General features: G+C 39.1%; 1 protein-coding gene across 3 annotated transcripts in view; it reads left to right on the forward strand.

Annotated features, from left to right (window-relative positions):
• Positions 1-1848: 1848 nt before the first annotated feature.
• Positions 1849-20510, forward strand: part of TWSG1 (twisted gastrulation BMP signaling modulator 1) — a 61345-nt gene continuing 42683 nt past the window's right edge. The window contains exons 1-2 of one of the 3 annotated variants that reach the window (XM_032293381.1): positions 1849-1938; positions 4477-4636. In XM_032293381.1, coding sequence (XP_032149272.1) covers positions 4514-4636 — 123 coding nt within the window. In that variant the 5' untranslated portion in view covers positions 1849-1938; positions 4477-4513. Of the gene's footprint in view, positions 1982-2008; positions 2166-4474; positions 4637-20510 lie in introns of those variants that run through there. The other 2 variants (XM_032293380.1, XM_032293379.1) reach the window with 2 other exon arrangements.

Consider the following 20510-nt stretch of genomic DNA (forward strand, 5'->3'; position numbering starts at 1 on the left):
AAAAATCTAAAACCACGCTGTTCTGCCTACTGTTTTAAAATATATACTTATTTTTCATAAAATATTTGTTACCATATACTGTTTATTTTTAAATAAAAGGAATATGTAAAAAAATTGTTTTAATTTTATAAGTATTAACAGATGTAGCACACATACACAAAACCTCTTTGGAGTGCTCCATAATTTTCAAGAGTGTAAAGGGACTCTGAGACTAAAAAGTTTGAGAACCTTTGATCTACAATATCATTTTTAATGGCTGAATTAGTCCATTGATCAGAAGTTTCCTAATTCACTTAACTAGTATGTAATGCCAAGAATAAGATTCTTATAAATTCTGGTATACCCTTAATTATTTCTCTAGGATAATTTTCAAGGATGATTTTGTTTTGTTTTGTTTGTTTGTTTTGTTTGTTGGTTTTTTTTTTTAATTGCATTTTAGATTTTGGGGTACATGTGAAGAACATGCAAGATTGTTGCATAGGTACACACATGGCAGTGTGATTTGCTGCCTTCCTCCCCTTCACCTATATCTGGCATTTCTCCCCATGCATCTCTCCCTAATCAAGGATGATTTTTAAAACCTATATTTATTGTACAAAAATGGGCTAGCATCAGTAATGCAATCTACCCCTCAGCCAATCAGTTGTTTTCATTCTTTCTGTTTCCTTCCAATCAACAAAGCGGGGTGGAAGGCATTACGACTTACTAGCACAAGGGTTTGAGACTAGGTCAACATTTCCAAGGGAAGGTGCCCCGTGGACGGTCTGGTCTAGTGCGCTTTAACTTAATCACCCTGGAATGTTCTTTAAAAAGCAAATTCTGGCCAGGAACTATGGTCCACACTTGTCATCCCAACGATTTAGGAGTCTGAGGTGGGAAGATCGCTTGAGCCCTGAAATTTGAGCCCAGCTTGGGCAACATAGCGAGACCCCCATGTCTATAAAAAAGTAAAATATTAGCCGGGCGTGGTGGCGCGCGCCTGTAGCCCCAGTTACTCGGGAGGTTGAGGCGGGAGGATCGCTTGAGCCCGGGAGGTGGGGGCTGCAGCGAGCCCTGATGTTGTTACTGCCCTGGGGCCTGGTGACAGAGTGAGACCTTGTCTCAAAAGAAAAAATAAATAAAAAAGAAGCAACCCAGAATTGTGGGAAAGAGCTGAGTGCCATTCTCAGTGTTTTTAACCTACGTGCTAACTGCGACCTTTCTACCTGGGCTGCGCCACCTCCCCGCTCGGATCCATGGCGCCCCCCTCCTCTCTATTGCAGATGCAAAGCTCAGCGCCAGGCACTCACGAAGAGCCCGGCAATTTTAATGAATTGGTGATCGAAGTTCCGAAAGCTCTGCCTTCCAAGATCCTTGGTAGATCTCGGAAACCCGAATTTTAAATTAATCCTACCTCTGACGGCAAACAACAAGGGTTCAACGTGCCAGCTCTCGGCGACGCGCAAATCTACTTAGCGCCCGGAGCCTCGGCCTCGCATCGCTAGAACCGGGCCCTGGCCGCTTCCTCACAGGGCAGCTGCGAGGAGTCCTGAGGAATTTTTACCACACTGCACATCCTCAGCGTAGTGGTTAGCACATTACAAGGCTTTAATCGTGAGTCACTGTTGATCTTAACACTGTAACAGAGGGGAGCTGGAGTGGGCTTGACAGGAGGGCCTGCCGGAACCTGAGGGACCCGGGATCCCGACGCGGAGAAGCGCGAAGAGAAATCGGGCGGGGTGGCCAGGGTGGGCGCGCCTGGGGGCGTGGCCTGCGGGCGGGCGGGCCTGTGGTAGCCGTAGAGGCGTGGCAGGAGGGAGGGGCGGGCCCGGGGGCGTTAGGGGCGTGGCGTGAGGGAGGGCGGGGAGTGAACCGGGCCAAGGTAGGGGCGTGCGCGCTGACAGGAGCGCCGGGGAGTGGGAGACGCCTCCTGGCGGGAGCTGGCGGCTGTGGACCTCGGCAAGGGCAGAGGGGAAGAGAAGAGCTGGGGCGGGGAGCGAGGAGCTGGGAGGAGGGCGGCGGGCGGGACTGTCTCTTTAAGGTGCCGGAGGCTCGCGGGCGCTGCGCGGAGGGGACGGCGGGAGGCGCGGCCTGGCCTCGCACTCACAGCCGCCACAGCGCTCCCCGGGCTCGACCGACCCGGCGGAGATCTAGGGGCAGGCAACCTCGCGGGGCCGCAGCGCATGGTGAGCGGGAGCGGCGGGGGAGTTGTGCAGCCTCTTGGCCCAGAAGGGGCCGGGCGCGGAGCTCCGGCCTCTGGAGGCTGGGGCCCGCGGCGAGCTTCGCGGGAGCCGGGAGAAGCCTGGGCCCGGCTGCGCGGAGGACAAAGTGGGGACTCTGGGCGCGCGCGCACAGGCCGGACGCCGGGATTCGGCAGCATCTCTGCCCCACTCGGTCCAGACCATCTCTGGGCCGGCTACCGTCCTTCGCAGCCCGCGTCAGCCGAGCCGGGGTGGGGGTGATTCCGGGTGCCCGGACCCCCGCGCCGCCGCTGGCCTCTGCGTCGCTGGGCGTCCGGCGCCTTCGGGGCCCTGGCACCGCTCTACAGAGGCTCTGCTCTGTCCTGGTTGCTGTCAGTGCAGTCTCCTTAACGAGAAACTGGGTGTGATGTATGCGAAACAATTTTGATGCGTGATGGTTTCTAACTACTTAGGAAAAATAAGTCCTTTAATTCTGCTACTTGATTTGGACATAGCCGTAGTTACTTTAGTACTTTTTTCCAGTGAGATTTGGGGAGTAAGATGAATTTATGGACACTTTATAAGACAACCATAAAAGATGAGGGAAACCCAGTTTTCGTGGTTGTCGGTTGAAAACTAGTTCCACAAAAATTAGTTTCCAAATACCCTCTTTGGCCTCCACAAACATGTACTGGTTGCTCCAGAAATGATCCTACTTGGTATGCTGCGTTAAATACATTAGAAAATTAGGTTACTAACGGTCTTTAGGGAATGCTTTGTGAGTTTCAGTAACGATCACCAGGGCTTTCTCTTTCAAAATTGACTCATACGGGTCCAAAGCCCTTTATTCTTTTCACCCTTTTATTGTTTTTCCTTTAATGTACTTTGTAACACTTAGAATAAAAGTTTAGAGTAATCATAAATGCCCCCATAAACTCACTATTTATCCCTCTCACATCAGTAGTCATTTATTTTAATTTATTATATTTGATGGGACGGTGTTTTAACCTGACGAAATGATATCTTCTCTAATTTAAAGTTTAGTAACTGTGTATACTCTTTGGTCCCTGTCAGACTGTATTTGTGCTAGTCTTTTTCCCCCTTTTTGAACTGTAATGTCTTCTTAATAACTTTGAAGAATGCGTGGTACTAATAGAATTAAAAGAATCTCTTGGCCGGACACGGTGGAATTAAAATTCTAGCTCTTTCGGAGGCCGAGGTGGGTGGATCAACTGAAGTCAGGAGTTTGAGACCAGCCTGGCCAACATGGTGAAAACCCATCTTTACTAAAAATACCAAAATTAGCCCAGCATAGTGGTAGGCGCCTGTGATCCCAGCTACTCAGGAGGCTGAGGCAGGAGAATTGCCTGAACCTGGGAGGCGGGTTGCACTGTAGCCTGGGCGACAGGGCGAGACTCTGTCTCAAAAAAAAAAAAAAGAGAGATCTTAACATTGTAATAATTACCCAGAGTTCTTAATACAGTTAATAATTTTACACTGTCTTTTGTTATTTGCTCAATTATTTAAGAAGTGACTCTGTGGACTCTACTTCTTGCTTTGAGCTGCTTTATGCTGTCTAAATGACCCTAGAATAATTTCCATTTAAAATTTTTTTTTGATTCTAAGAATTAAAATTAAATATCTTAAAATTATAATACAATATTAATTGTTTTATATGGGCTTAGAGTTGAATAATGGACCTAAAACTCAAGTTGAATAGTAGCAGTGCAGAATTGAAACTAGTGTTTTGCCTGATAGACTCTCAAATTACTGAGGGTTGACATATACTTACTCTGCTTTCATAGTCACCATTTCTGGATAGTCTAAGGAATTTTTGTGTTCTAGGTCCTTGAAGATGACTATGAAGCCACTATTATATAAAATCATTGTTTATTTTTGAATGTTTATGTAATCTTTCATTGAGAGTGATCTTTAAATGATCACTCAAAAGTTTTTTTAAGGTCAGACATGGTGATATTGTCCGTAGTCCCAGATAACTGGGAGGCTGAAGTGAGAGGATCACTTGAACCCAGGAATTCAAGGCTGCAGTGAGCTATGATTACACCACTATACTTCAGTGGTCCTAATAGAATTAGAATGTGTGGTACTAATAGAATTAAAAGAATATTTTGGCCAGGTTCGGTGGCCCACCCCTGTAATTCCAGCTCTTTGGGAGGCTGAGACTCTAAAAAAGAAAGACAAAGTCTATTGACACAAACAATCAGTCTTAGTTTATGTTTTGTTTTTTCCTTTTTTGTATTTATTTTTACCCTAGCACTTGCTTTTGAATTAAAGTTGTCTTTGTTTGTTTGTTTAGCTTCCTGAGAGTTACTGATCATCTTCTTTGAAGAAACATGAAGTCACCCTGTGTGGCTGTGCTTACTCTAGCCATCCTGATGTTCCTAACATGGCTTCCGGCATCATTGAGCTGTAACAAAGCACTCTGTGCTAGTGATGTGAGCAAATGCCTCATTCAGGTAGGACTAAGAGTACTTTTTCTTAATATTGAAATGTAGAGCAGAAACATTATGTTTATATACAGATATAGAGTGTGTATATCATATAGAGTAAGACCTGAGAATTGGATCAGGGCCTGAGGTACTGAATCATGACACACAGGTCTGGATTTTTACCCTCACAGCAAACATATATGTAGGCAAGGTTAGATTCAAGAAGTTCAATGCTGAGTATAATATCCTGCTCTATAAGCATGTCATTATAAGATGATGAGGACTCTATTCAGGTGATCCCTTGTGTAATCTAATTAACATAGCAAAGAGGTTCAATGACTGTATTTAGAAAAAAAATTAGCTGGTCAAATAATAGATAAATTGTATCCTAAGGATGATGTATTAGTTATCTATTACTGTGTAACAAATTACCCCAAAACATAGCAACTTAGTGCAATAAACATGTATTATTTCATGCAGTTTCTGAGAGCCTGGAATCTGGGAGCAGTTGAGCCAGGTGGTTCTGGCTCAGGGTCTCCCATAAGGTTGTAGGCAAGTTGTTGGCTGCAATTGGACAGTCTGCTTCCAAGATACTTCATAGTTATCTGTTCCAATCATCAAGGCAAGCCTGTTAATGTAGCCACCACTCTCACTTTTCTGTGGAGAAAAGTAAGATTAAGTGATTTGGCTATGTTACCAGGCTGGTATTGAGCTCCTGATTAGCATCCCTTCTAGTTACTGGCTGTGTACTCAGAAATTCAGTAACCACACACATTAGCATTCTTTGTAAAGTATGAGTCAGCTAATGTGACTGTAACCCTCATTCGAGAGTAATTGTGTATATGTGCTAGAGTGACAATTATTTTTATACATCAGAAGCATTTTGTGATTATTTCTGACATTTTGGTCCTTCTTAATAATAGTTGGAATTCTACTTGCTCCCATTTCCTACTCTGATAACCCTTAATTTGCATTTCAAACCAAAACATTTAACTAGAGAAGCCTGTTTGTTGTTCAGTTTTTAACTTTTTTACTGTGGACATTATTAAGTATAAAAGGGGAAGAATATAATGAACCAGCCATAAGCAGTTACTGCAGTCACTACTTCATGGCTACCCTTATTTTACCTATACCCTCCTACACTGTCCACTCCCAGCTCTGTTTTAATTTCAAGCAAATCTCTTGATACTGTTTTGTCCCTAATACTGACATGTATCTCTAAAAGACAACTCTTTACCAACATAGCTATTAGACCAATTTTACAGTTTGAAAATTAACACTAATTCTTTAATCACCTAATTTTATATGTGGAAATCTCAATATGGCATGCCTGCTTAGGCTTGTGTTGGCTGGAAACTTTGTGTCTGCACACGAAGCCCAGTTTTGTGCTAAAGTCAGATGAGGAGTCTGTGCCACCTCCCAGGTTGTTTCAATGTAACATTACTCATTATTCAAAATAAAATCTCAAAATATTTGCTATATTCATGTTTAGATGGAAATCCTCTTAAATCCCAAATTATTTTCCTGACTCTTCAAGTCTGTAACTTGCATTAGTTCAAGTTATTAAAAATTGTACTTTGGCCAGGCACAGTGACTCACACCTTGTAATCCCAGCACTTTAGGAGGTTGAGACAGGAGGATCATTTGAGCCCAGGAGTTTGAGACCAGCCTGGGAATCATAGTGAGACCCTGTCTGTATAACAGATAACTTTTTTAAATTAGCTGGGCATGATCATGTGCACCTTTAGTCTCAGTTACTTGGGAGGCTGAGGCAGGAGGGTCACTTGAGCCCAGGAGGTCAGGGCTGTGGTGAGCTATGATTGTGCCATTGCATTGAAGCCTGGGTAACAGAGCAAGACCCTGTCTCAAAAAAAAAAAAAAAAAATTTGGCTGGGCACCATGGCTCATGTCTGTAATCCCAGCACTTTGAGAGGCCAAGGCAGGCGGATCACCTGAGGTCAGGGGTTCAAGACCAACATGGTGAAACCCCGTCTCTACTAAAAATACAAAGTTAGCTGGGTGTGGTGGTGCATGCCCGTATACCAGCTAATCGGAGGCTGAAGCAGGAGAATTGCTTGAACCTGGGAGGTGGAGGTTGCAGTGAGCTAAGATCACGCCACTGCACTACAGCCTGGGCGACAAGAGCAAGACTTTGTCTCAAAAAAAAAAAAAAATTACTTTATTTAAAATACTTTGCTTTTAAAGGGAGCATTTAAAAGAGAAAGCTTTTGGTTAATATTGGTAGATACTTTCAAAGGTTTTTTTGTTTGACTCTTCAAATTTTTTTTGGCTCTATTACATCTTATTACAGCCTCAACTTCCCCAGCTCCAGCAATCCTTTCATCTCACCCTCTCGAGTAGCTGAGACTACAGGCACGCAGCCTCATGCCCAGCTAATTTTTTTTTTTTTTTTGTATTTTTGGTAGAGATGGGTTTTTGCCATGTTGCCCAGGCTGGTCTCAAACTTCTGAGCTCAAGCGATCTGCCCACCTCGGCCTCCCAAGTGCTGGGATTACAGTTGTGAGCCACAGTGCCTGGCCAATTACAAAAATTAGCCAGGCATGGCAGCATTTGCTTGTAATCCCAGCTACTTAGGAGGCTCAGGCAGGAGAATCACTTGAACCCAGGAGGCGGAGGTCACAGTGAGCCAAGATCGAGCCACTACACTCCCGCTTGGGCAGAGCAAGACTCCGTCTCAAATAAAAAAGAAGAAAGAAAGAAAGAAAGAAAAAATTGTAAGACTTAAACAAAATATTTCAAAATGTAAAAACCAGTGTAGAAACACTGGAAGAGCAAGTGGAGCTTCACCTAACTCCAATGGTGATTCTAGTAAACAAAATAAGCTAGGACGTGTTTTCAGTCACAAATTCATGAATGTTGACATTTCTGAGATTTCTGTTGTTCTTTCAGAGCTAGGAAACATCAAACTTTTTTTCTGGAGTAGAGGATACAACTTTCCTGGGGGATGATAATGGACTACTTGGAGTTAGAAAAGAGCTAGGGCTCAAATATTGAGAAGTTCCTTGTTTGTTTATTCACAAACATTTATTGGGCGTTGAATTGAAATGTGATTAGTTCCACCCTGATTTTGTGGACTTCCAAACTGTAGCAGATTATTTCACATTCTGAGCTTTAGTTTCCATGTGTTCATCTTACTATGGCTGTGTCGCAAATCACCCCAAAAAGCAGTGAGTGAAAACACGCTTATTTTGCTCACGGATTTGCATTTTGAGCAGGGCTCTGTGGAAGAGTTCATTTCTGTTCCACCTGGCATTAGCAGGGCAACTTGAAGGTGGTGAGGGTGGAATTATCTAAAATAGCACTACAGATAGAGCTTTCTGCAATGATGGAAGAGCTTTGCATCTACCCTGTGCAATACAGTAGAATCTAGCCGTATGTGGCTATCAAGTACTTGAAATGTGACTAGTATGACTGAAAATCTGATTTTAAATTTAATTCAATTTTAATTTCATTAGTTGCATAGCTGCATGTGACTAGTGGCCACTGTATTGGCTGTTGAGAATCTGAAGGCTCATTGATAAGTCTGATACCTGGGCCAGTAAGATTCTTCAGGTATACATCTCTTCCTGACTTCTCCTCTCCTTCCTCCCCTCTATATCCCCATCTCCCTCCCTCTCTCCCTTTCACTCTCTCTTCCCTCTATATCCCCATCTCCCTCCCTCTCTCCCTTTCACTCTCTTTGTGTGTGTGTGTGTGTGTGTGTGATCCTGCTAAATAACCTCTCCTGTGGGTCCACCTGGATTTAAGTGGTGGGAACATAGGCCCCACCTTTGTTGGAGGAGTGACAGTGTCATGTTGTAAGAAGAACATGTGGATGGGATATAATGGTGTGGCCATCTGTAGAAAATATAGTCTGCCACATATAAACTGTAAAGTGAATTGGCTGGCTAGGTGATATCAAAAATATTCTTCTAGTTCAAGGCAGTTTTAAAGAAAGAAATCAACTAGTATGTGTCAAATGTTCTCTTTTTTTTTAATCAGAGTAACAAATTATTAAATTATTAAAAGGATACATACTGAAAAATGAATCCCTTGATCTAGTTCTCCCTACTCATTCTGTTACCCTAGGAATCTAACTGCTTATATTTTACTTCTGTTAGTAATTTTTAGCCATATGGCTAAATAATACACTTAAACTACTGTTTCTTCATTTATCAGTTTTAGATGTTATATATCTAAAATTGCCTTCCTGCTATAACAGATAATGTCATAGCTCATCATGTCCTCCTTCCCACTCCTGCCCTGCCACACTTGTATCACTGTTTTGAGTTTATCTTTTGGTTATTTTTTCAATTTCTTCAATATATTTAAGCCTTTCTATTCTGTTCTATCAACTGGAGACACTATCTCTTTGTTCACGACGTAAAGGGTTTGTTTGGGCTCCAGTCTTGGGCGATCATGTGAATCTACCATGATTAACATTGTAGAAAGTAAAGAAATCAGTTTTTTCCCTTGCATTTATGAGTACTACCCTCAAAATTTTCTACTTTTGGCATTCTGATGGGCTACTTTTGGCATTCTGATGGGTTGCGTCAATATCTGTGGGGAATGGAGTGTTACCTGTACTTTTACTTTTTGTATCGTCAAGGTTGATAACATCTATATTCTGAGAGGCTGCATAGTATAATGGTTAAGAACATGAACTCTGGAACCAGGCTATCTCAATTTGGATCCAGTTCTTCCACTTTCTAGTTGTATGACCTTGGGCAAGTTAGTTAATTTCTCAATGCCTCAATTTCCTCATCTATGAAGTAGGGATAATAACCATACTGTATGAGTATTGTGAGGATTAGGTGTAAAGTATTTAGAGCAGCGCCTTGCACATGCGTGCTCTATCAGTAATTACCTTATTTCTGTTTTGTAACTGTATTTGAATCTTCTATGCTTTATTTACAGATATATTCTAAAACTGAGAATCAATAAACCGTGCTTATATTATAGTGATTACATAAATATTGTTGACCATTGACTGTATAGTCATATAGATACTATGATTACATTTCCCTTCTTGAATGATTTTGTTTTTCTTGAGTTATTTTGTTTTTCTAATCATCTTTCTTTATCTTGTATCATCAATCGTCAATACCTTATATTGTTTTAAGTAATGTATTTTTCCTCCCAAATGGAGCCTTCAGTCTTGATGTTTCCAGACTTAACTGATTGCAATCTAGGTCTGATGCAAGCTGTCTCATGGTGACTCCATTCTTTCTTTCCCAAGTTGGTTCCACTGTTTCTTGGATTTCATATCTTGTTGTTTTTAACAGTAACCCTCACTCAACATGCCCTCAAGTAACTTCCTAAGAAAGCCAGTGTGAGAAGTAAGCTTTCTGGGTCCTGCATGTCTTGAAAGTGTATTTATTCTTACCTTCCTCCTGACTGATGGTTTGCCTGAATACAGAATTCTGTGTTAAATTCTTTTCCCTCAGAACTTTGAAGATATTTCTCTATTATCTACTAGTATTCCATATTGCCAATAAGAGGTCTGAAGCCAGTCTTTATTCTTTATAGGTAACTTTATTAGTTATATCTTCTCTCTGGAAACATTTAGTATCATCTCATTAGCCTTGGTATTATGGAATTTAAACTGTTTAGTCTGGGTGTTGGTCTTTTCATTCATTGTGCTTGGTATCTTGTGAGTCTTTTGGGGGTCAGTTTTGAGCCAAAAACTAGGAAATGCCCTGTTTTGTTTATATATATATATATGCACAAAATATATATTACACACACACACACACACACACACACACACACACACACATACACACACACACACCCCTGACCTAACATACATACATATATAATATATATTTTTTCTATAATATATAATTATATATAATGTCCTCCTTTCTTTCTGGAACTCTCATTAGTATAAATCTAAGATAGATTCTGTTAGATCTTTTTTTAAAAAAACAGTTTTATTGAGGTGTATGATTCACATATTATAAAATTTACCCATTTACGGGTATCATTCAGTGGTTTTGGCATATGGACAGACTTGTACAACCATCACCACAGTCTAATTTTAAAACATTTTCATTACCTTGGAAGGAAACTCCATACCCTTTAGAAGTCATTTCCTATTCTCTCCCCGCAAGCCCTAGGCAGTTTACTTTCTCTCTACTTGCATGTTCTGGATGTTTACTATTAATGGAATCATACATTTCTTTTGTGTCTTGACTTCTTTCATTGAGCATAATGTTTTCATGGTTCATCTGTGTTGTAACATATTCAGTACTTCGTTCTTTTCTATGGTCAAATAATATTCCACTGAATGGGCATACCACATTTTATTTATTCATTTATTGGTTGGTGGATATTTGAGTTATTTATATTTTTGACTATGGTAGATAATATTGCTATGAATATTCAAGTTTTAGTGTGTGGATGTATCTTTGTTTTTTAAGAGGTAAACTGTGTTACACAGGTTGGAGGACAGTGGTACAATCATAGTTCACTATAACTTCAAACTCCTGGGCTCAAATGATCCTCTCACCTTAGCCTCCCAAGTAGCTAGGACTACAGTTGTCCTGGCTACTTGGCTAATTAAAATACCTGGCTAATTAAAAAAATTGTTCCTGTGTGTGGAGACAGGATCTCACTATGTTGCCCAGGTTGGTCTTGAACTCTCGTCCTCAAATGATCCTCCTGCCTTGGCCCCACAAAGTTCTGGAGTTACAGGTGTGAGCTGCTACAGACAGCCCTGGATGTATCTTTTAATTTCTCTTAGGTATATACCTAGGAGTGGAATTGCTGAGCCATATGGCAACTCTGTGTTTAAAATTTTGAGGAACTGCTGAAGTGTTTTCTAAAGTGGCTGCACTATTTTACATTCCCACCAGCTGTGTATGAGGGTTCTAATTTCTCTATAGCCTCACCAACACTTGTCTTTCCTTTTTATTATAGCACCTTTGTGGGTGTGAAGTGGTTGTAATATGCATTTCCCTAATAGCTAATGATGTTGAGCATCTTTTCATGTGCTTATTGTGTGTGTGTATAAATGTGTGTGTGTGTGTGTGTGTGTGTATGTTTTGTTTTATTTTTGAGACAGGATCTTGCTCTGTCACCCAGGCTGGAGCACAGTGGTACAGTGATAGCTAACTGCAACCTCAACCTCCTGGACTCAAGCAATCCTTCCACCTCCTAGATGGGACTACAGGTGTGCACCACCATGCCTGGTTAGCTTATTGTATATCTTTGGGGATATACCTATTGAAAGGCAATGCTCTTTTGTGTGTGTGTGTGTGTGTGTGTGTGTGTGTGTGTTTGTTTTAGACAGAGTCTTGCTCTGTTGACCAGGCTGGAGTGCAGTTGCACTATCATAGCTCACTGCAGCCTTGAACTCCTGCAATATCATGATCCTCCTGCTTCAGCCTCCTGAGTAGCTGGGACTACAGGTATGTGCTACCACACTTGGGTACTTTTTAAAATTTTTTAATTCTTTATAGGGATGGTGCTCTCACGGTATTGCCCAGGCTGGTCTTGAACTCCTGGTCTCAGGTGGTCATCCTGCCTTGGCCTCTCAAAGCACTGGGATTACAGGTGTGAGCCACCACACCCAGTCCAGAACCTATGCTCATTTAAAAATTGACTTGTCTTTTATTGTTGAGTTGTAAGAATTCTTTGTATATTCTGGGTTCAAGTCCTTTATCAGATACATGATTTGCAATATTTTCTCTCATTCTGTGGGTTGTCTTTTCAACTACTATGTATCATTTATATCACAAAATTTTATATTTTAATGACATTCAATGTATGTATTTTTTGTTTCATTACTTGTGCTTTTGGTGTTGTATTTAAGAAACCATTACCTAACCCAAAGTCATAAAGATTACTTGTATATTTCCTTCTAAGAATTTTATAGTTTTAGTCCAGGTGTGCTATCATGTACCTATAATCCCAGCACTTTGGGAGGTGGAGGTGGGAGGATTGCTTTAGCCCAGGAGTTCAAACCTGCAGTAAAGTAGGGATCCAACTTTATTATCTTGTATATGGATATCCACTTGTCCCAGCACCATTTCTCCACCATTGAATTATATTGCCACCCTTGTTCAAAACCATTTGACTATAAATGGTTTATTTATGGACTGTCAGTTCTATTCTATTTGTTTATGTGTCTATTTTTATGCTAGTACCACATTGTCTTGATTACTGTAGTTTTATAGTATGTTTTGAAATTAGGATGTCTGAATTATCCAACTTAGTTCTTTCTCAAGATTGCTTAGGCTGTTCTGTGTCCCTTGCATTTTCATATGAATTTTAGAATCAACTTGTCAATTTCTGCAATAAAACCAGCTGGGATTTAAAAAATATATAATAGACTTTATTTTTTGGAAAAGTTTTAGAATTACAGAAAATTTTAGCAGAGAGTATAAAGAGTTCCCATATACCCATTCTCCCTACATATCCACAATTTTTCTATTATTGACATCTTGCATTAGTGTGGCATAGTTGTTACTACTGATGAACCAATATTGATAATGCTATTATTAACCAAAATGTGTACTTTGCATTAGCATTAACTCTTTGTGTTTTACCTTTCTATAGGTTTTGACAAATGCATAATGTCATGTATCTACCATTACAGTATCATTCAGAATAGTTTCATTGCCCTAAAAATCCACACAAGCCAATCGATTCATCCCTCCCTACCTCCTCCCAGACTCCTAGCAACCACTAATCTTTTTTACTGTCTCTAGTTTTGCCCTTTCCACGATGTCATATAGTTGGAATCATACAGAATGTAGCCTTTTAAAAGGGGCTGCTTCTTTACGTTTCTTTTGTGTCTTTTCATGGCTTGATAATGCATTTCTTTTTATCACTTATTGTTACCTAATAATATCCCATTGTATGAAGGTATTCACTAATTAATACTTCACTAACTGATGAGTATGCATGTACCAGAGTTTGTTTATCCATTCTCTTATTGAAGGACATTTTGATTGCTTCTAAGATTTAGTAGTTATGAATAAAGCTTAGCCAGTCATGGTGGCTCAGGCCTGTAATCCCAGTGGTTTAGGAGGCCAAGGCAGGAGGCTCCTTTGAGGCTGAGAATTCAAGATTGTGGTGAGACCCCCATCTCTACCAAAAAAAAAAAAAAAAAAGTCTGGAGTGGTGGCATGCACCTGTAGTCCTAGCTACCTGGGAGGCCACGGTAGGAGGATGGCTTGAGCCTATGAGTTCAAGACTACAGTAGGTTATAATCACACCATTGCACCCAGCCTAGATAACCAAGTGAGACCCTGTTCCTATAAAATAATGTAAAGCTACAATAACCATCCATGTACAGGTTTTTTGTGGGCATAAGTTTTCGCTTCATTTGGCTAAATACTAAGGAATGCAATTGCTGCACTGTAGGGTAGGACTATGTTTAGTTTTTTTTTTTTTTTTTTTTTTTTCTGAGGGGGGGTTTTTCTCTTTTTTCCCGGGGCGGGGGCCATGGGGGGGTTATCCGCCCCCCCACCCCCCCCCCCCCGGGGGTTCAGGCAATTCTCCTGCCTCAGCCTCCTGAGTAGCTGGGATTACAGGCACGCGCCACCATGCCCAGCTAATTTTTTGTAGTTTTAGTAGAGACGGGGTTTCACCGTGTTGACCAGGATGGTCTCGATCTCTTGACCTCGTGATCCACCTGCCTCGGCCTCCCAAAGTGCTGGGATTACAGGCTTGAGCCACCGCGCCCGGCCCTATGTTTAGTTTTGTAAGAAATTGCTAAACTGTCTTTCAAAGTAGCTGTACCATTTTGCATTCCTACCTGCAGTGAATGAGAGTTGCTATTGCTCCACATCCTCACCAGCATTTGATGTTTTCAGTGTTTTGGATTTTCACCATTTTAATAGGTATGTAGTGGTATCACATTGTTTTAATTTGCAATTCTCTAATGATACATGGTGGGGAACATCTTATACTTATTTGTCATTTGTATATCTTTTTTGGTGAGGTGTCTGTTAAGATCTCTGGCCCATTTTTTAATTGGGTTGTTTATTTATTTATTTATTTATTTTATTATTGAGGTCTCTGTATGTTTTGTATAGTAGTACTTTATTAGAGAAGTCTTTGGCAGATATTTTCTCCTAGTCTATGGCTTGTCATCTGATGCTTTCGAAAGTGTTTTTTGCAGAGCAGAAGTTGAAAATTTCAATAAAATGCCGCTTATCATTTATTTCTTTCATGAATTGTGGCTTTGGTATTGCCAGCTAAGATATAATAGGGATTGCATTGAATCTATAGATCAATTTGGGGAGTACTGTATTGTCATCTTAGCAGTATTATGTCTTTTATTTCATGAACATGTGTGCTTTTCCTTTTATTTGCATTTTCTTTCAACAATATTTTGTAGTTTTCTGTGTATGTCTTATATTTCTTTTGTTAAATTTATTCATAAGTATTTTATTCTTTTTTATGCTATTGTTAGTGGAAATGTTCTCTTCATTTCATTTTTGGATTGTTCATTTCTTGTGTATAGTGAGTGTATTAGATCTTTTCTATCCTATCACACCTTCTTACTCTACATTCTGGGAAATTTCCTTGACTTTAGGCTCTTTCTATTGAATTAATTTTAGCAATAAACTTTATATTTCAAGAGCTCTTATTTATTGCTTATTAATTTTTCCTATTAACACTATTTACTTGTTTTTGGATGCATTATTTTCTTCAATGTCTCTGAGGACACTTATTGGAAGTTTTATTGCTGGTAGAGGAAGTGTATGTCCCCTTCCCTTGACTCTGTTACCTGGATTATCTCTTTCAAGATCTTTTTCTCTTTTATGTCTTTTTTATGTGTCAGGCTTTCTTCAAATGTATAGCATTCTTTGGTCGTCCATATGTAGTTAAGAATGAGGCAATAAAACCTGGTTGGGAGATCCATGTGTTTAGACAGGACTTACTGACTGAATTCAGAGCAGAGAACACTTAGGGTTAAGGAAGTCCTTGATGCTGGAATGTGTTCTCTGCTCTGAGGCTAATCAGAAAATTGTTGGTTATTTGTTTATTTTCATTGGCTGATTTTCTTATTGTGATTGGAGGTGAGTATATGGTTGGTAGATGCTTAGTTCTTGTCTTTTTGATCTATTGTGGGAGTAGTCTAACTGATCTGATAGAAACCTGAACTTGAATGTCCTCTTTTTATTCCCGTTCTCTTTAGTTGAAGAATGGATTGGCTCTTGGTATTCCATGTGCCAACAATTGTTAACTGGGGCCCTGGACCTCTTAAGGGCTTCAGGAGAGCCTCAAGATTATTTATATTCAAAATTGCCTGTGCACAGTTTTCTGGGGAAAAGGTCCATAGCTGTCAAGAGATTCTCACAGCAGTTGGTGGACCTGGAAAAGTTAAACATTGTTGGGGCTTTGCTTTCCATTCCAACTTACTGAGTTGTTAAAATTCCACTTTCATATTCAACAAAGTACAAGGCACATTGACATTTTAGATAACAACAAGAGCTGCTTTTCCCCTTAAACTTGCAAAAGATGTACAGAAATGAATACATTAAGGTGGGAGATAAGTACTTTAAGAAAGACAAAGATGCAATGCTATAGAAGTTTATAAAAAGATACTACTTCTCTTGTAGAGGGAATTTAGATTTCTTTTTGTTAATTTGGTTTAGTTTGAACAACATCTGTAGAGTTGAACTGATGTACTGTAAGGATAAATTAGAACATTTGTTTATGTTGCATCCTCTGCACTTATAAAATAAGGATGAAAAATTTTCCCTGAAAGCTCCTAGTTATGTAAATATTTTTTACCAGCATGGTTACAAAGCAGTACAGTCATTCCTGCCACTCCAAGTTGCTGTGCCTAAGGGTGGTCCGTATATAAATATTTATTTTGTGCTTCTAACAGGAAAGAAACCTAACTTTAAACATCAAGAAAGTAAAACTGTCATCCTGGTGTACTTCCTTGCTCATATAATGAGGGGTTTAGCTATCCTGTTTCAGGAAAAAATAAATTTGGTAATATGGGATTTTCCTTTAAGAAGATCTTTACTACTTTCCCCTGCTACTTTTGTGAAAATAATTTTTAAAATTTGGATCAATATTATGATGTACCCCAGAAATCTCAAGGCCCATTTTGTATTAAGAGTGGAGAAAACCTATGTTAACTTGTGAGTACTGTTGGATAATATTTATGGTAGTTTTTAGGATGACATAAATATTATATTTCATGAAAATATTCAAAATTGGATTCAGAGGTAATTAATGCATCATTTTAGTACTTTGTTATCTGAACATTTATTTAGCACTTTTACTTGCAAATGGACAGTCTGCTTTTTTATTCTAAAAATTGATTTAGTTATTAAATAAATCTTAAATTTTCCAACATAAGTTGAAATTTTAAAATAGCTTACTTCTCATTAACAATTCTAGCTTTTAAAAGTATATTTTGTCTTAAGTTAAAAATATAAATAGGTAACTTTAGGGCTTTCTTAATTACAGTAAACTAAAAATTAAGTTTCTCTTCCTTTTTTCTTAATGCAAGTTAAATTCTACTTTAGTCTGTTGATCTGGTTATCTTGATTTGTTAGTATGGTAGTAATATTTTGACTTACAATGAGGAATGTTTTCTCTTTTCTCTTGTGAACATTATTTTCCTAAATTGTTTCTTTCTTCTTCATCCCACTTCCCTGCTCTTAAAAGTTGTGGTGCTAACCTATTTTTGTTCTGTTTTGTTTCAGTTAACACCCCATGAAAATCTCTGAAATTAATGTTCAAATGTAATAAATTAGGCCTGATATAATTTAAAGGAAAAATAAATCAGTTTCCCCCCAAATGTTTAATGCAGTTATAGTAGCTGCTAATATATAAGTGGAGATTAAAATTTATTTTCACGAGTTGTTTCACCTGTTGCTGTTAAAACAAAATGAGGATTTCATTGGGACACATGGACATTTTCAAGCATACATAAAGTAGGGAAAATTGTAAAATAACTCCCCATTTACTCTTCACTCAGCTTCAACAGTGATCAGCATGTGGTCAGTCTCATCTGTACTTATTCTCAACTTACCCCAGCTGGATTCTTTTAAAGAAATTCATTGGGGCACTTGTACAGTAAGTAGAATTAGTATCTACATTTTTTTTACTACATTTACATAAGAAACAGGCACTACCAGGTGCGGTGGCTTATGCCTGTAATCCCAGCACTTTGGGAGGCCAAGGCAGGCAAATTGCAAAGTCATAAGTTCGACACCAGTCTGGCCAACACCTGTCTCTACTAAAAATATAAAAAATTAGCTGAGTGTGATGATAATGCGCCTGTAATTCCAGCTACTTGGGAGGCTGAGGCAGGAGAATCGTGTGAACCTTGGAGGTGGAGGTTGCAGTGAGCCAAGATCTTGCCATTGCATTCCAGCCTGGGCAACAGTGCAAGACTCCATCTCAAAAAAAAGAAAGAAACAGGCACTGTATGATATATTTGATAATTCATATATATATACATGAACTTGTATGCTGACTTATTTAGCCAAAAATAAGTACCGTTTTCAGTACTGATTCATTTAAATGTATGTAATTTTCAGGACAAAAGTTTACCAATCAGAATGTGTAAAGAACAACATGCTAATGATATTGGATTGATATTTCTCTTCTGGGTTTGAAGATTCATGTGATATCCTCTTTAAAGAATATTAATATGTCAAAACAGATTTGTTACAATGTAATCTGATTATAATTGTTGATTCTTTTGAATAAGGTCTAATTGAAGTTATTTGTTTTATTTATTTATCTTTAAATACTCATTTGGGTTGGGCATGGTGGCCCACACCTGTAATCCTAGCACTTTGGGAGGCCGAAGCAGGTGGATCAGGATATTAAGAGATTGAGACCATTCTGGCCAACATGGTAAAACCCCGTCTCTACTGAAAATATAAAAATTAGCGGGGCGTGGTGGCGTGCGCCTGTATTCCCAGCTACTCGGGAGACTGAGGCAGGAGAATTGATTGAACCAGGGAGGCAGAGGTTGTAGTGAGCAACCAAGATCAAGTCATTCTAGCCTGGTGACTCTAGCTTGGTGAACAAGACTCCGTCTTAAAAAAATAAAACAAAACAAAAAACTCATTTGACCTAAATAAAAGTAGTGTCAGTATAGATACAATCTTTGTTGATTACTGATGTTTACACAATATGCAAGTAAATACCTAGATTTATTTCTACATTCCTGTTTTTTGGATCAAGATATTGTAAATACTTAGAGTTTGCTTAAGAACCTCAGCTTGTGTTTTTGAATGTCTTTTGTAATTGTTCAAATGTTAATTTAACTGGATCTTAAGACATTATAATATCCAAATAAATTAAATGTTTGCTATTATAAAAATATATTTTCTACCCCCAAATTCAGAAAATACAGAGAAGTAGAAAAAAAAGATTAAATGATTGTTAGTCCTATTATCCAAACACATACTACTCTTACTATTTTGATATAGCTCCTTCTGATTTTATTCTGTGTTTAGATAATTTTTAGCAATTATATGGTATATACAATTTCTGTTTTACATTTTCACTAACATTGTTTTATGTTTCTTTGAAAAAAAATTGTGTTAGAAAATTTCAGTTTTAGGTTAAAAGCAAATTAAAACAATATATTTTCAGAATTAGAACTGTTTTCTGCGTTGCTTTCTTTAATACCAACTTGAAGTAATGCTTTGTATTTTTCAATTTAGGTTTTTTTTTTTTGTTAAATTTATGGAGAAACCCCAGTGTACCATGCTGGGTTTTTTGTTTTGTTTTGTTTTGTTTTTTTGTTTGTTTGAGATGGAGTCTCTCTTTGTCACCCAGACTGGAGTACAGTGGCTCCATCTCAGCTCACTGCAACCTCCGCCTCCTGTGATCAAGTGATTTTCCTTCCTCAGCCTCCCAAGTGACTGGGATTACAGTCACGTACCACTAAGCCCAGCTAATTTTGTATTTTTTTAGTAGAAGCTAGGTTTTACCATCTTGGCCAGGCTGATCTCAAACTCCTAAGCTTAAGCAGTCCACCCGTCTTTGCCTCCCAAAATGCTGGGATTACAGGCATGAGCCACTGTTCCCGGCCTGTTCACTCTTTTTAGATGTGCAGTTTTATGATTTCTGACAAACATATACTCACGTAACTACTACTACAACCAAGATAGAGAATATTTTTCATCACCCTAAAACATTCTCTTGTGCCTCTTTGTAGTTGGACCTAGCTTTTTCCCTGCCTCAGCCCCTGGCAACCACTGATTTAATTTTTTTCGCTATAGTTTTGCCTTTTCCAGAATGTTATATAAATGGAATCATGCAGTATATAGCCTTTTGTTCTGTCTATCTTCTTTTCATTCAGTCTAATGCTTTTGAGATTGTTCCATATTACTGTGTGTGTTGGGTAGTTCTTTCCTTTTTATTGATGAGGAGGATTCCATTGTATGGATGTACTGCTATTTGTTTATCCATTCACTGGTTGCTGGACCGACCTTGCATGGTTTATAGTTTTTAGTAATTATGAATTATGTTGATACTTTCCCATATGAGTCTTTGTTTTAATTTTTCTTGAGTAAATACCTAGGAATGGGATTGCTGGATCACCAAAGCATTTTGATATTCATTAACTCATTGAGATCCCAGAAAATCCAGCAATACCATTCCTTTTTTATGACTGGGAAACCAAGACTCAGGGCTTAAAACCAGATCCTGGAAGTCCAGCTCATGGGCTTATGAATGGGATTGCTGGGTCACCAAAGCATTTTGATATTCATTATCTCATTGGAATCTCAAAGTTTGTAAGGGAAAATCCAGCAATACCATTCCTTTTTTATGACTGGGAAACCAAGACTCAGGGCTTAAAACCAGATCCTGGAAGTCCAGCTTATGGGCTTATGAATGGGATTGCTGGGTCACCAAAGCATTTTGATATTCATTATCTCATTGGAATCTCAAA

Source organism: Sapajus apella, unplaced genomic scaffold (genome assembly GCF_009761245.1).
Source record: "Sapajus apella isolate SASKATOON/1434 unplaced genomic scaffold, GSC_monkey_1.0 scaffold29, whole genome shotgun sequence".
Taxonomy (NCBI): domain Eukaryota; kingdom Metazoa; phylum Chordata; class Mammalia; order Primates; family Cebidae; genus Sapajus; species Sapajus apella.